This window comes from Crocodylus porosus, unplaced genomic scaffold (assembly GCF_001723895.1).
Source record: "Crocodylus porosus isolate Cpor-Errol unplaced genomic scaffold, CroPor_comp1, whole genome shotgun sequence".
Lineage (NCBI taxonomy): Eukaryota > Metazoa > Chordata > Crocodylia > Crocodylidae > Crocodylus > Crocodylus porosus.
The window spans coordinates 107646760-107660670 of NW_017728943.1; the positions used below are offsets into that span (position 1 = coordinate 107646760).

Consider the following 13911-nt stretch of genomic DNA (forward strand, 5'->3'; position numbering starts at 1 on the left):
TGTCCGAGCCCCCAAGGTCTGGAACAGCCTGCCAGCAGAGGTGGTTCAAGCACCTACATTGAACACCTTCAAGAGCAAATTGGATGCTTATTGCTGGGATCCTATGACCCCAGCTGACTTGCTGCCCTTTGGGTGGGGGGCTGGACTCAATGATCTTCTGAGGTCCCTTCCAGCCCTAATGTCTATGAAATCTATGAAACTATGGACTGAACACTTACAAGTATAGCTGTCCTGCAGCTCTCCAGTTTCAGAAGATTGTTGTATTTTCTGAACTGGTGTAGTATATGCAGTCTGTAGGGACTGGTTGTTTTCTAGTGTGTGTCAAGTGTAAGTCTGTTGACCTCAGTGGAATTACAGCTGATTTTATACACAAGTTGAGATTCAGACCCACAAAATACTGCAGCATTTTGTCTTAAGGATTTTTTGTTTGTTTCCTGAATTGTTGGTCATAGGATTCAGATTGGGCATGATTTGTTTGGGGTTTGGTTTTGGTTTTGTTTTATTTTCAGAATTAATTGTGGTTTACGTTTCTGAGCAATTGTATTATTTTTAACAACCACAAACTTTGTTAAATTGATAAAGTTACTAAAATTTAGTAATCTAACACAGCAGTCACTATTTAAAAAGTCAGCTCTATAAAATGAGTTTTTAGCAGACTGTATTTTGGAGTTCCATGTTTATTGTATCTCAGTAATTACTGGTCTAATTTGTTTTGTTTACAAGTAAAGAGCATTTTTTCCCAATTACCATCTATAGACACTTAGTTTAGGGAAGACTATGAGGGTTCTTTTATTCTTACCAGTAATAAGCTGGAATTAAGGATGGAATTTGTCTGCAAGGTATTTTCAATAGGTGAGGATGTGCTAGAAGGACAGTCTTTATGTGACTGTCTAATTCCAGAATGGGTTTGTTGTAGCGGCCATTTAGGGTGGAAGTGGGGGTGCATCATTTTACTTATAAATGGAGTATATTTTCATTGCAAATAATTGGCAAATAACCATAGAATACTGCAGTTATATTTTTACTGGACCCCTTTTCAGGCTAAGTGCAGGCATTAGTAGAGGTCGAAGGAGGTTAGATAGTATTAAAAATGGCCATCCAATCTAAGTTAGTTCGCCTGAGTGTGGACATTTCACTTAGACCTGGTCTAAGTGATTGGAAATCAGTCTAAACCCATAACAGTACAGAAATTCCATGCAAATAGACTAGTCTAAAAATGGCAAAACCTGGTCGAAGATGGACCTGGCTTGATGTACACTCAAACTTAATCTTTCTAGGTTAGACTGGTTCACTGAACTTCAGTACAGTTACCTGTGCCACCCAGGGCTGGGAAAGCCCAGCCGTTGACCTCAGTTCCAGGGCTGGACTTTTCCTACCCACCCCTCCCACCCAGCACTTGGCCATTTTTAGCCCCATAGACCCTCGCCCATCCCCCTCCACCACAGAGCCGACCAGCCCCACCTTGAATCTCCATCCTGCAAGCTGCTCCAGGTGCTATTTTATCAGTGTTTGCCACTGCTGGGAGCCAAAGAAGTAAGTCCTGGGTGGGGGCAGGGAGAGGGGAGGAGGGATGGGGATGTAGGTTTACTGGGGGGAGACGGGGCTAAAAATAGCCCTTAGTCTCCCCCAGCCCCACTACAGACTCTGCAAACCCTGCTGATCCTGCCAAAGCCTCCGGAACCCTAGCAACCCCCTGCGGATCGCACCTGTTCTCCCCAATTCCTCCTGTGCATCATGCCCCCTCCTCCATCTCCTTGGTTTGCACCTGGACCCCATTTCCCTAATCTCCTTTGGATCCTGCTTACCCCTCATCCCCATCCACCCATGGACCCCTGATTGCACCTCCAACTCCCCCCACTCCTCCCCATCTTGACTTACCTTACATCAGGTGGCCATTTTGAAGGCAATTTAACCTCCCTCTAACCCCTCCCCCCTTTCCCCTCCGCTATCCCCTCACATGTCTGTACATAGCCTCAGAAGAAAATAATCTGACAGGATGTCAGAGTCTGGAGATGTATTTTTTCCAATGACTGATTTTGTCTTCAGAAAAACTGTGGTGCTTGCTTTGCCCAGTGGAAGCAGCAAGCTGGTCCAGCACATCATGCAGAACGAGCATCACGGCCTTAGAGTGCACAGCAGTTGCGGTGGCTTCTACTGCCACCCAAACTGACTCGCTGCTCTTGCTGGGCAGAATGAGTGCCATAGCCCTGGAGTGCCTGGCAGCCTTGGTACCTCCCATGTGGTCCTCCCTGACAGCCAGCAACCCCTGCTAGCCACAGGAGCCCCAGTCCCTGTGCACGTTGAGTCCTGGCATCACCTGGGGATGCTTAAACCTGAACCAGCTTTTATTCCTCAGACTGAAAATGGCTCAGATTTAGGGGGCTCCTAATCCTGCCCCTAGATCCTATTCTTGCCCCTGCTTACCAAGCCTCTAGTGGCAAATCACAGGTATGTAGATGAAGGACAGTCAGAGATGGTTTTTTGCCTTAAGGTGTGATTGTTGCACTAAGCCGAACAACACTAAGCTGATTTACATTTGTGTGGCTTACAATGTAAGGTGTAACAAGGCCCTTGGGCTGTGTATATACATGTTCAGAGGTGGAGCGGGGGGCATTTTAATTAGAGTGGTTCCCAGGCAGCTGCTCTAATTAAAACAGCTCACTATCATGTGTATTAAGCCACATTTCAAAATTGTCATGGGGGTGTTTTAACTAAAGCTCATTCAAAGAAGTTTAGTTAAAGTGCCCCCAGGGCCATTTTGAAATGGGGCCGGGGGGGTGTTAATACACGCAATGGTGAGGCAACTCATTCCTGGTTTAATTAGACCACAAATGCATATGTCTATAGGCAGCCCTAGATCTTATCATACTAGATTTGACCCTTCGTTTTCTGCCTCTGGTTCAACTAAGTGAGGAATTTCCTGAGTTCAGGCTCTTAGAGGACATTATCTTGCCAGCCCCTACGGCAAAACATCGGTGCTCATGATTCTCTGACTTCATTTCCTTTCTGAACATAATTAATGCTTGTGGACAAAGAGATTGATACATGAAAGATCAGCTGATTAGGTGAAACACAGAGCTATGCAGAGTGTTTTGTGCCACCCTTTTGCCTTCAGTTATTCAATCTCATTAATACATTTTATGATACAGGTGGCCTCTCTGTATTGTCCCTTAGGACTTGGAGCCAGCTACTTCTTTATCAAAGATAAAGGGTTTCTAGACCCTTTCAAAGTTTGTATCAGCTGTGCTGACTAAGTACACTGGGATTACAAGCTCTGCTGCCCCCCTAAATCAAATCACACATGCCCAAAGTCCAAGATAAGTAAAATTCAGTCATGCACCCCAGATAGGTTTTTTGAATGTAAAAACATTATAGTTTAAAGTCTGTCATCTTTTGGCTGTATCACAAGGTCATTGCCAAGGAAGAAGCCAATATTCAAAATTGCATTCTGCACTCACTTTTATTTGTGGAGTATCTTACTATACGCTGCTTCAGAATTGTGTTTATGTATAAGCTATTTAAGCTTATGTAAGCTTATAAACATAGAATATTTAAAGCGAGTTTTTTCATTTTTCTGTCCCCCAGAGATCTGAAGTCTCCAGGAGGTAGCCTGTGTTATGCTGGGGGTCTCTGACAAGGGAGGATTGCACACATCTGCAATAAAAGACAGCAGAGTCCATCAGACATTGGGTAGTGGTTGCAGTAGCAGCATAGCTGCACCTGCTCTTCCAGTTATTTTCTTTTTTTGAGACTAGGAGGCAGGCAACAACAGGTTGTATTAACACTTATGCTGAGATTGCTTCCCCGGTGTATCTTACTCAGGTGTGCAGTGTAAGGTCACCCCTGCTGTTTCTGGATGTCCACTGTGGCTGTACATGTTTCTTTTACCCTGAAATTAAATTTTTCTGCAATGTCCTATACATGCTGTAATGTCATAAGGCCATTGAGCATCTTGAAATCAGTCCAGAAAATGGCTCCATGCATATTAAGTAGTGGTTATGCCAGAAGATGTTGCAACTGTGCTCAATCAACAGTATGCATGGGCTTTTCCTTAGTCCTGGGTAGAATTTAGGGTGATGTTTTTGGCTTAGAAATAGTGAGTTTTGCCTACAACAAGTACTGCCCTTTTCCCCATATGATACTGCAAAAGTTCTGATGATCATAAGAACATTGGCTAACACTTCTTGTATTGAAAGAGGAGGAAGTGGCTTAGCAGGCAGTGTCTATGTGGATACCTATACCTTGAAAGTTACTACTCCCCTTTAATCACAAAGAAACTGGGTTCCTTGGCACTTAGGGCATGTAGCAAAACTAATATATTTGTCTTAGTTTTTTACTGAACTGGTGGATTAAGGGGGGCTATGGGGTGGTTTGGTAAGATGGATAATTATATTATGAGGCATTACATAGGTAAAAGATTTTGAGAGAGATATAAATGATTGTAGGAAGAACTGGAAATCATTTATCAGTGCCTTGTCCTTTATATTTATACAAGGACTTTAATCATGGATAGCCTAATCAAAAACAAATAAAAGTATATCACAACTCCAGTGTACACTTAATTTCCCGCAGTGGCTGGTTGCATTATTGTTTGAGTATTTCATGTTGTAAAAAGACCCCTTGTTACAGTTTCCTGAGATTCTGTCTTATGTTATTATGTGGCATGCTTAATTCTAGATATCTAAGTTAAAACAGGACTGTCCAACTTCCAAGCAGCTGGAGGCCACACACTTGACAGGTGGCAGCACTGGGGACTGCCTGCCCTGCAGACCACACCAGGGCAAGCCAACCCCTCAACCCTGCCCCCCCCGGAGACACACCCCACAGATGCACCTTCCCACTGCCGCACTGTACCTGTGATCCTCTCCCAGTGCACAACATGGCAGCAGACCTCCTCTTGCCCCCGCCCTACCGCGTGCCTGTGACCCATTCCCTCACCCTGCTGCCCTGTGCACCTGCGACCACTGTCGTCCCCCCCACCCCGCACCTTGGACCCCAGGCTCACCCTCACCTCCCCATGCTGCTGTACTGCTCAGCACTCTGGAGTGGGGGCAGGGAGCAGTAGCTAGAGGAGGGGGGAGGAGCCCAGAGACTCCTGTTGTTGCAGCCAGAGTGATGGGAGAGCAGTGACCAGGCAGGAGCTTGGTGGGAGAGGGTCGTAATTTAACTCCTTGCAGGCCATGGACTGCCAGTTGGACAGACCTGGGTTGGGTTAAAATACAGTATAAATCAGAAGCACGTTTTGATTTCAGGCATGACATTTTTTCTGGGACATCTTCAGGTATTCAGGGAATGTTTGACCCTGTTCTCTCCATTCTTCTTACTTTCTTTTCAGGGTGATGAAATGAAGAAGATAGGTATTCAGCCTATACCCATGATGGACAGAGACAAGAAGGATGAAGTCCCTCAGGGCCAAGTATGAATTACCTGCTTGAAATGAAATGTTTCTTAATGTTTTGCAGAATGTACATATTTAATATTTTGGTAGAAGTTATGATATGTAATTTTTTAGTGAGATGTGATATTTTTATGACTGTTAGGACTTTTGTCATGCTGACAATCACACTTTGCATGAAAAGTATAACACTTTCCTCCTCACGGACATGACTGGAAGGACAAAAGTACACTATTTCGTGATTTCACATCTTTTATGTCACTGTTTTACTACTTGTAGTTAGGGCTGAATTTGTGAATGACTTAGAAGAAGAATACCTTGTTGGTGAAATCACAAACCTGATTTGTACAAGAAATGTAGAGATCATCTTCTGATTAAATTTTGCTAGTGTAGTGCCTCTAGGTATTCTTGTATTCAGAATACTGTTATTTGGGATTTTTCTATCATTTTTTTTATAGTCTTCCTCCTATTGATAATGCCCTAGAGTACTACAAAGTCTGCGAAGTTGCAACTTCTGAAAAATTGTAGTTTCTTGATTAGGTAATTGTTGCTTTGTATATTCTTATTTGAATAGGGAACATAAGCATTCTTTTCTTCCATACACCTACTTTATTTTATAAGCAAATAATGAAGAAATGTTTAAAGAAAAATACCTCAAATTCTGGAAGTTGGAAGACCTATTTGTAATAGGAATGAATTGTTGAAAAGATAAATATCACTGACTTTTTTTTAAAGAAAAATATGAAATGAATGGATGGAGAGAGAGTGATAAATTTAATGTATCTGGAAAATTATCAAGCATTTAATATCTGATGAAACTTTAACTCATGAATTATTTCATATGTAGTTTGCAGTCTGCCTTAAATATTTTTCCTTTAAGAAAGGAACAGAATAACAGCAATGGATTGAATTGGGGATAGGTGTCTAGTAGGTCAATAGGATATCTTAAATTGGAACTTTATAGTTTATCTTAGAACCCAGTTTGTAGTTTCTTGTATGTGCTAGGTGCTTCAGAGTTGAAGATGCATCTCAGTTTATTTCAGTAGGAGGGAAGGAACAGTACATTTAATCAAGTAAAAGACTAAGAATCAGGATACCTGGGCTCAGATCCTGATTTTAACTATTGACTCACTCTAAGACCTTTAACAAAATGCTCAACATTTCTGACACTCTCTGTAAAATGAGGTAAATTCTATAAATTCTATTAATTCTAGTCTATATCTGGACTTCCAAAAAAGCCTTTGGCAAGGTCCCCCATCAGAGGCTCTTAATGACGTTAGGTAGTTATAGAAGGTCTACTCAAGGATTTGAAATTGGCTTAAGGATAGAAAACAAAGAGTAAGCATGAATGGTCAGTTTTGGGGATGGAAAAAGTAAACAGCAGGGCACCCCATGGATCTGTGATTTTAAATGATATGAAATGTTAGGCTGATGCATCTATGTTAGAATTTTAAATAACTATAGATACTGGATTTGGAAATTCAAAACCTGGGTTACTGAATGAACTGTCCAGGATATAGGTATAGGAGTAGATTTCAAAGGTTCTGTAATACGCACCTGTAAAAAAGCTTATGTCCCACTGTATCCTGAGCTAGCACAATTATCTGACTTGCTCATTAAACTTGGCTTTACACATACAAATATGAACAGCTAAAAAACAATCAAGGACCCAGCTATTTGCATATCAAAACTAGCCAGCTACCTGATGCATTTTATATTTGTGTACATATCCCATGCATATACCCACACATATTTGAGGTACTTGCTCATTTTAGTGGCCCTTTGAAAATTTTGATTTTAAGCATGTAAATATCACCTGGCATTATATTTACTGTAAAAGAGTATAGTATTTGAGGCAAAGTGGAAAATATAACATAATATGAAAAATGTTGCAAGAAGATTTTGTAATAGATTAATAATTTAGAAGACAACTGTAGATAGGGATTTCAATTTCCTATTAACGTATGTATCACCCTTCTCCTAATTTCATGACTGACAAAGAAACAGCAATGACTTTATAAAATTCTTACATTTATTACAAGGCTGTTAACCAAAGAGAAACCTGGAGCAATTTTCCTGTATTTGTTTTTTTTTTTTAATTTTTCCTCATATTATGGTTGGTTTAGACATCTTGAGAGGTACACCATAGTAAAGTATATCCTCTACCTACATTTGTATAGAGTTTTTGATGGGGTGAAAGAGCGTTCACCCCAGTATATTTCCATTTAAAACGTAATGTTATTTTCTCTACAAATTCAGCTATAATTATTGCCAGTCTCTTTCTGCCATGCTCTCTCTGTGTTCTGCCCATTACCATTTGTATTTCTAGTAGAAAAGTAGGTAAGAAAATTACAGAAAAGAGACTCTCAAAATATCTATTTTTAGTTGCGTTATTTCTCATGTATTACAGCAGTGTTCTGGCAAAGTGGTAAGATTTTACAGTGTTACAGTTCTATAAAAGTAGCCTTAGCTAATAATTTGGCATAATTCTGTAAAAGCCAATGACAGTTAATGTCAGTGCTTTTAAGGTAAAACAAAAGGAACTTGGGAGCCTATATTGGTATAAAGATCTAAAATGTGGCTTTAAAACCTTAATCAACCAATAATGACATTTAGAAGTATCCTTTTGGGGACAGAAGAATTTGGAAATATTTTTTCTGTTTTAGTTCCCTTAGTGTAACAGTAATGTGCTATACCTCTCCCTTCCTCTCATTCAGATACTTTGCCCAGTCTGCATCCCTTGCAGAAACTACTCATTGCAGTTCACTGACCAGTGACAGTCTCTGCTCTGAGAGCTGGAACCCTTTGCTTTTTTTTCTGCCTTCCCTTGAGCATTGAATCCATGGTCACTGCAACAGAAGCCCTATACTTGGGTTCTGCTTCTTGGTCCATTGGCCAGCAAATAGCTAAGCACATTCCTCTAGCAAGAACAGTCCACATGCTCCAGAGTATTGGAACATTTCTCAGAAATCTAATTTTCAGTTACATGTGTAGTCTTATTCAGCTACAACTGAAACAAATTGATTTGCTTTTAAAAACAATTACTCTGGGCAAGTTAAAAAAACAGGTTCAATGCTAATTATGGCTTTACCATGATACTCATTCATGTCTGAAAAAGTGCAAAGAAACATTTGCTAAAGCACCTAAGTGTTTTAGGAGTTTTAGCTGTTTTCCAAAATGCCTTTGGAAAAGTGTCATTTCAAAAGTACCTTTTGTCTGTGTTGTACTTGTGTTGCATTTAAACTAACTAGCTTAGATTCCACTTGTTGTTTAGTGACAACAACATGGGATGCCTGCTCCAACATGGCATTAGAAAATGTTGAAGCAGAGTTGATTAATTGAACCAGTCAAGCAATTAATTAATCTAATTAGAACGCTCCAGCAGCCTCACCATCATGTGTATTCAGCATCCCTCCATTTTTAAATGGCAGCATTAAAGCTCATCAAGCCAGCTTCAGTTAAAGTGCCCCACCACCATTTTGAAGTGTACAATGATGAATACACGAGACACTGCGGGCATTTTAATTAGAGCCGCTCCTGAGGGTCACTCTAATCAAAACACATCCCCTTCCACCTGAGAGCACAGGCCCATAGTGTTTAATTTACCTACTTGTTAGGTTGATTTTGCAGCTGGTGCTAAGCTTCATGCCACTGTAGCTAAACAACTAGCAGTACCAGCTCAGGTATGCCTTCATTACAGTGCTGTCGCTGCTGTGATATCAGCATAGACATGCAGCTCTCTGTGAGAGTCAATAGAAGAACATTTCTAAACACTCACATAATTTTTGGCACTTTGATTTGAGCTGTTAAGTCCCTATAATATGTTGCATGTCCATTGGTTTGTAAAACAGAATTAAGGAAGTTTTTTAATCCAGCTCCAGTCGACCTTAAAATAGGGACATATGTTTGGATGTATGCAATGTAAAGTGCCAGTTTGAGGAGCCCATGTCCAGGGCAAACAAAATAAAACTTAAAATGCATACAAAGTGCATTTGTTTTGGTCATAAATGAAGTCTCCCAAAGATTTTCCATGAATTGGCTTTTAATTAAATTTTGGCATAGTTTGTCCAGTCTGATACGTATTTTGCCGAAAATGAAAATGCTCTTATTTCCAGGGCTGAAAAGAAAGTATTTTAAATACTGTGGTTCCAGTGATATTGATCTGTACACTGTGCAGAGATATCTCTTTTAGAATTGCATTGAAATCAATTAAATCAAAATAGGGCTGAATTTGGCTCCTCCTCACTGCCTGTATTTGTGAAACTTCTGATTGTTGCTAACACTAAGTTCAGCTATGGCATTAGTAGCTACAGTAAGAGCCATAGTATAAATGAGCCATTGAAAAGGGAAGCATTCCAGAAATTCCTTGAAGACCCCTATGGACTTAATTATTACTACTGACTTTACACTGAGGGTACTTGAATACTACAGTGGTATACAGAAGTACAAATCCCCATGGTAAATACTAAGTAAATAAATGCAGTAGACAAATTAGGGGCATATTTTCTATTAATTTTCAGTGTCATAATTTGGCTCCATTCAACATTTTTCCTGCTGTTTTTCACAGATTGGGTTCTATAATGCGGTAGCCATCCCATGTTACACCACTCTCACACAGATCTTCCCTCCTACTGGGCCACTACTACGAGCCTGCAGGTGAGTTGCAGCATCTGTTTTTGCACAGCCTACATCTTGCCTGAGACACTGCGTACATACTGTGCATATGCCTGGAAATAAAGGCACCAAATTTCAGATATTGAATGCAGACAAACATAAATATTCTTCTCATGCAAATGTTTTCATCTCTCCAGAGTAACTGGTAGCTAGGGTAAGCTAACAAAGGTCCACAGAGGCAGCTCATTAAAATGTGTTTGAGGAGAAAAGTACCTAGAGGTAAACAGGTTCAGTGGTTACATGTCCCTAGTTAACGACTTTCGTCTAGCCCAGTGCAACTCGGATTCACTCTGGCTACTTCTGCTTTACTCCCATGGTGCTGGCTGGAAAACAAGAATTCTGCTTCTCAAAATATGTTGAAGTTTTGGCATTTGATTTTTGTTCTGCGATAGGAGAAAGCAAGACCTTTCAAAACCTTCTATGTAAAAGCAGGAAGAAAAAAGAATTACCCAAAAATAGTCAATAATATGGTAATAAGTGTACTCATTTGGAATGCAGAAGATACAGGTTCAACTCCGTTTCGAGTCGGGCAGAATTTGTTTCTGTGTCTTCTCCAGCAAAAACAAGTTCCTTCTTGGGCGTTCTGGGGTGGTTATGTTTTTTGTGCGTTTGCTTCCTCTTTCATTTTGACTAGAAAGTCCATCCTGGACTCAAGAAGACTTTCACACCAAAAGTTTCATTGAAACCAAGACAATTCCACACAAGATTTTGGATCCAGCAAATTGGTGCTCTCCACGAACAACAGAAAAACATTTTGTTAAAATATTCCAGCCAGACGTATTCACGACACTAAGGAATTAATGTAGTTTTTTCCCTACACTTCTACTGTCACCTCATCTTTCTTGTATTCTGCCTGTTAGGTCCCTGAATCTAGCTAAACAGAAGTTTCATCCTCTTGCATAGTAAACCAGCACATAAGCTGTCCTCATTTTCCAGGTCTTTGAACCACTAGGATTTTCTCTTCTGGTTACAAGGACTCTATAACATGACAAAAAGAAATCCACTTTATTCAGTTCTTTGTGAGATTACACATTTGCTACTACTGTGGACCTGGTTGTAATAGGGCTATCCCTGACACTCAACAGACTCACTTACTCACTAATGTGTTCTAGCATGCACTCGCTTGCTCACTTTCACTCCCTCTGGTGCGCTCTGCCTCCACAGAACTCTGGGTGCAGACAGAAGTGACAGTTTTTAACCTATCTGACAGCCAAAGTGGTCTATAGCCATGACCAAACACAAGTGCATGGCTGCAGATTGCTTCAAAAATGGCTGATCAGGTAAACATCTGAACCCTTGTTGCATGAAGAGGTCAGATGAAGACATTCCAAAACACCATCATCTGTAACTTGTGCTTGCATTGCCTCCTGGCGCCCGAGCTGGGTTCAGCATGTTTTCAGTGCCAACTGGGGAACCCCTAAAATGAGCTCCCTCTTCTCCCTTTTCCCCCTTCCCATTCTGAAAACAGAGACAGGCTGGGAGGAAGGAGGGACCATTGCTAGGGGAAACAGACTGCAGCCAGCAGCTAGAATCCCCTTCCCCTGGAACCAATAGGAACTTCTGTTTGATCCTGGGGGTTGTTAGATTCAGGCCACTTCCTGAAAAGCGTTCTCAGTTAAAGTGGGGAGCTACACTTCTGTCTGCACCTTCTTATTCTCAACCTTTCCAGGCTAATCTGTTCTCATTCTATTTCTTCCTACCTGCTTCTGTAACTGGCAAGCATAATGAGGCATCTCTCCTTCTGTCTTATCTCCTCTAACTCCTAAGAAATTTGACCTCTCTTCATTCTCGCCTTTTATGCATATCCATGTGAGATCATCAGCGACCCAGATATAATTCTGGGACTCAGTCCTATTTGTGCCTGTTCCAGATGGTCCTATCTCCTTAAACATAGTTTTCATTATTGTGCTGAGTTTCTCTCAGTGGGACCTTATGTCACAATCCCTTTGGGATTGGAGGCTTCAGACTCATTTCCTAATGCCAGAAACAAAAGGCCAGACCTTTTGGAGAATTGCTCAGCAGGTTTGTTTAAATAAAAGAAAAAATAAAGCATTGCGACTGGGCTGCCGGTTCAAATGGAGCTCAAGTCATGTGCCTCTGGAGCTGGCAGTCTGGCAACTTTATAGATTCAGTAAGACGATACACTTTCAGAATGTTATTACTAAAGTGAATGTCATTAAAAATCAGCCATCTCAAGTGGTTGTCATGCTATATCTGGAATACGGCAGTACTTAAAGCCATGTGCAAGATCACACATCCAAGAGAGAAAGCATGCAAGTTATATTACCCAAACGGAGGACTATACCCTGGAAAATAGTGATTCAGAAATTGATTTTGGGGCCTTGGCTAATAATTAGCTGAAAACAGACTTTTAATATAGTGCCATAGCCAAGAAAGTTGATGTGACCCTTGCAAGTAGAGGCAGAGAGAGGAATATCAAACATGAGTAGGGATGTGATGTTATTTTCCTATATGGTAGTTAAACCATTACTAAAATATGAATTCTACTTTCTAGAGTCCACATTTAATAAAGGATGCTACAAACTGTAACTTCAGAAAAGAGCTAAAAGAATGGCTTGAGGTCTAGAAAACCTGCCATGTAATGAAAGACTAAAGAAACTTGGTAATTTAGTTATCCAAGAGTAGTAAGAGGTTAGTTGGTCATAGATTAGTCTTATAACTACCATATTTACCCAACCCAAGTTCACTTTGAATTTTAGACAACTGCCCCCCGCCCCCAATAATTAGATTATTTACATAGAATATTCTAAATTTATTCTAATTAATTTTCTTGCATAGAATCTAATTACTGGAGGGTCATCTCAAATTTGTTCCTTCCATCACTGCAGCAGGGAAAGCACTGAGTGGGGTGCAATTGGCAGGGGCTGGGTTTGGGGTGCAAGCGAAATAAGAAATACTACTTACTGGGTCAGACCACAGGTCCGTCTTGCCCCAGTATCTTGTCACACAGTGGCAGAGAGTGAATACTGAAAGAGAGAGCAAACAGGTATGACCAAGGTTTTCTCATGGCTCTTGTATTATGAGAGAGAGTAAATAATAAATCTGTATTTACTTTCTCTTCATCATTTAATATTTTGTAAATCCTTATCTTGCCCCCTCCCCCGCAAGCATCTCTCTTCTAAACTGAATATGCCTAGCCTCGTCCAGTCTCTCCTTACATGGAAGCCGTTCTGTACCACTGATCATCATCCTTGTTGCCCTTCAGTGAACTTCCTTTAGTTCTTGAGGTGTGGGACCCAAATTGGGCACAGTATTCAAAGTGTGAATGTACTATGTATTTATAAAGGGGCATAATGGTTCTTTCTGTTTTGTTTACAGATCTTTTCTTAATAATTCCTAACATTTGCTTTTTGTGATAGCATAACTCCTGCCCCTTGTTCCTCCTGTGCCTTGCTCGTTCCACTTGCACCCTGCCAGTGCGTGTACCCCTGAAGCTTGTCCTCCCCACCACATGATCCCCCTGACAGTGCATATCTCCCTCCACACTGCTGCTGCTTACCCTTTGCAGCTGCTGTGGCTCGGGGTCACAGAGCATGTGGTGGCTCCAGCCCTGGCCACAGCCAAGCAGCCATGGTGGTTCAGGCCCTGGCCCTACCAGGCAGCAGCAGCACTGGTAGTTCTGGCCAGGAAACAGTGGTGGCTGCAGCTTTGGCCCCAGTCCAGGGTAGTTAGCAACTGCAGCTCCAGCTTTGGGCTTTGGCCTGGGTTAGGGCCAGAACTGGAGCTGCACCCACTGCCGTGCTCCAAGCCGGTACTCGAATCCAGGCAAGGCTTTTCTGCAGTGTAGATCTACCCCTGCTTGTCTACTTATGGGGAATTAG

At 41.3% G+C, this 13911-nt stretch overlaps 1 protein-coding gene across 1 annotated transcript in view; it reads left to right on the top strand.

Annotated features, from left to right (window-relative positions):
- Window positions 1-13911, top strand: part of PDE10A (phosphodiesterase 10A) — a 262401-nt gene that overhangs the window by 242531 nt on the left and 5959 nt on the right. Inside the window, exons 20-21 of the mRNA XM_019549980.1 lie at window positions 5336-5416; window positions 9963-10051. Coding sequence (XP_019405525.1) covers window positions 5336-5416; window positions 9963-10051 — 170 coding nt within the window. The remainder of the gene's footprint in view (window positions 1-5335; window positions 5417-9962; window positions 10052-13911) is intronic.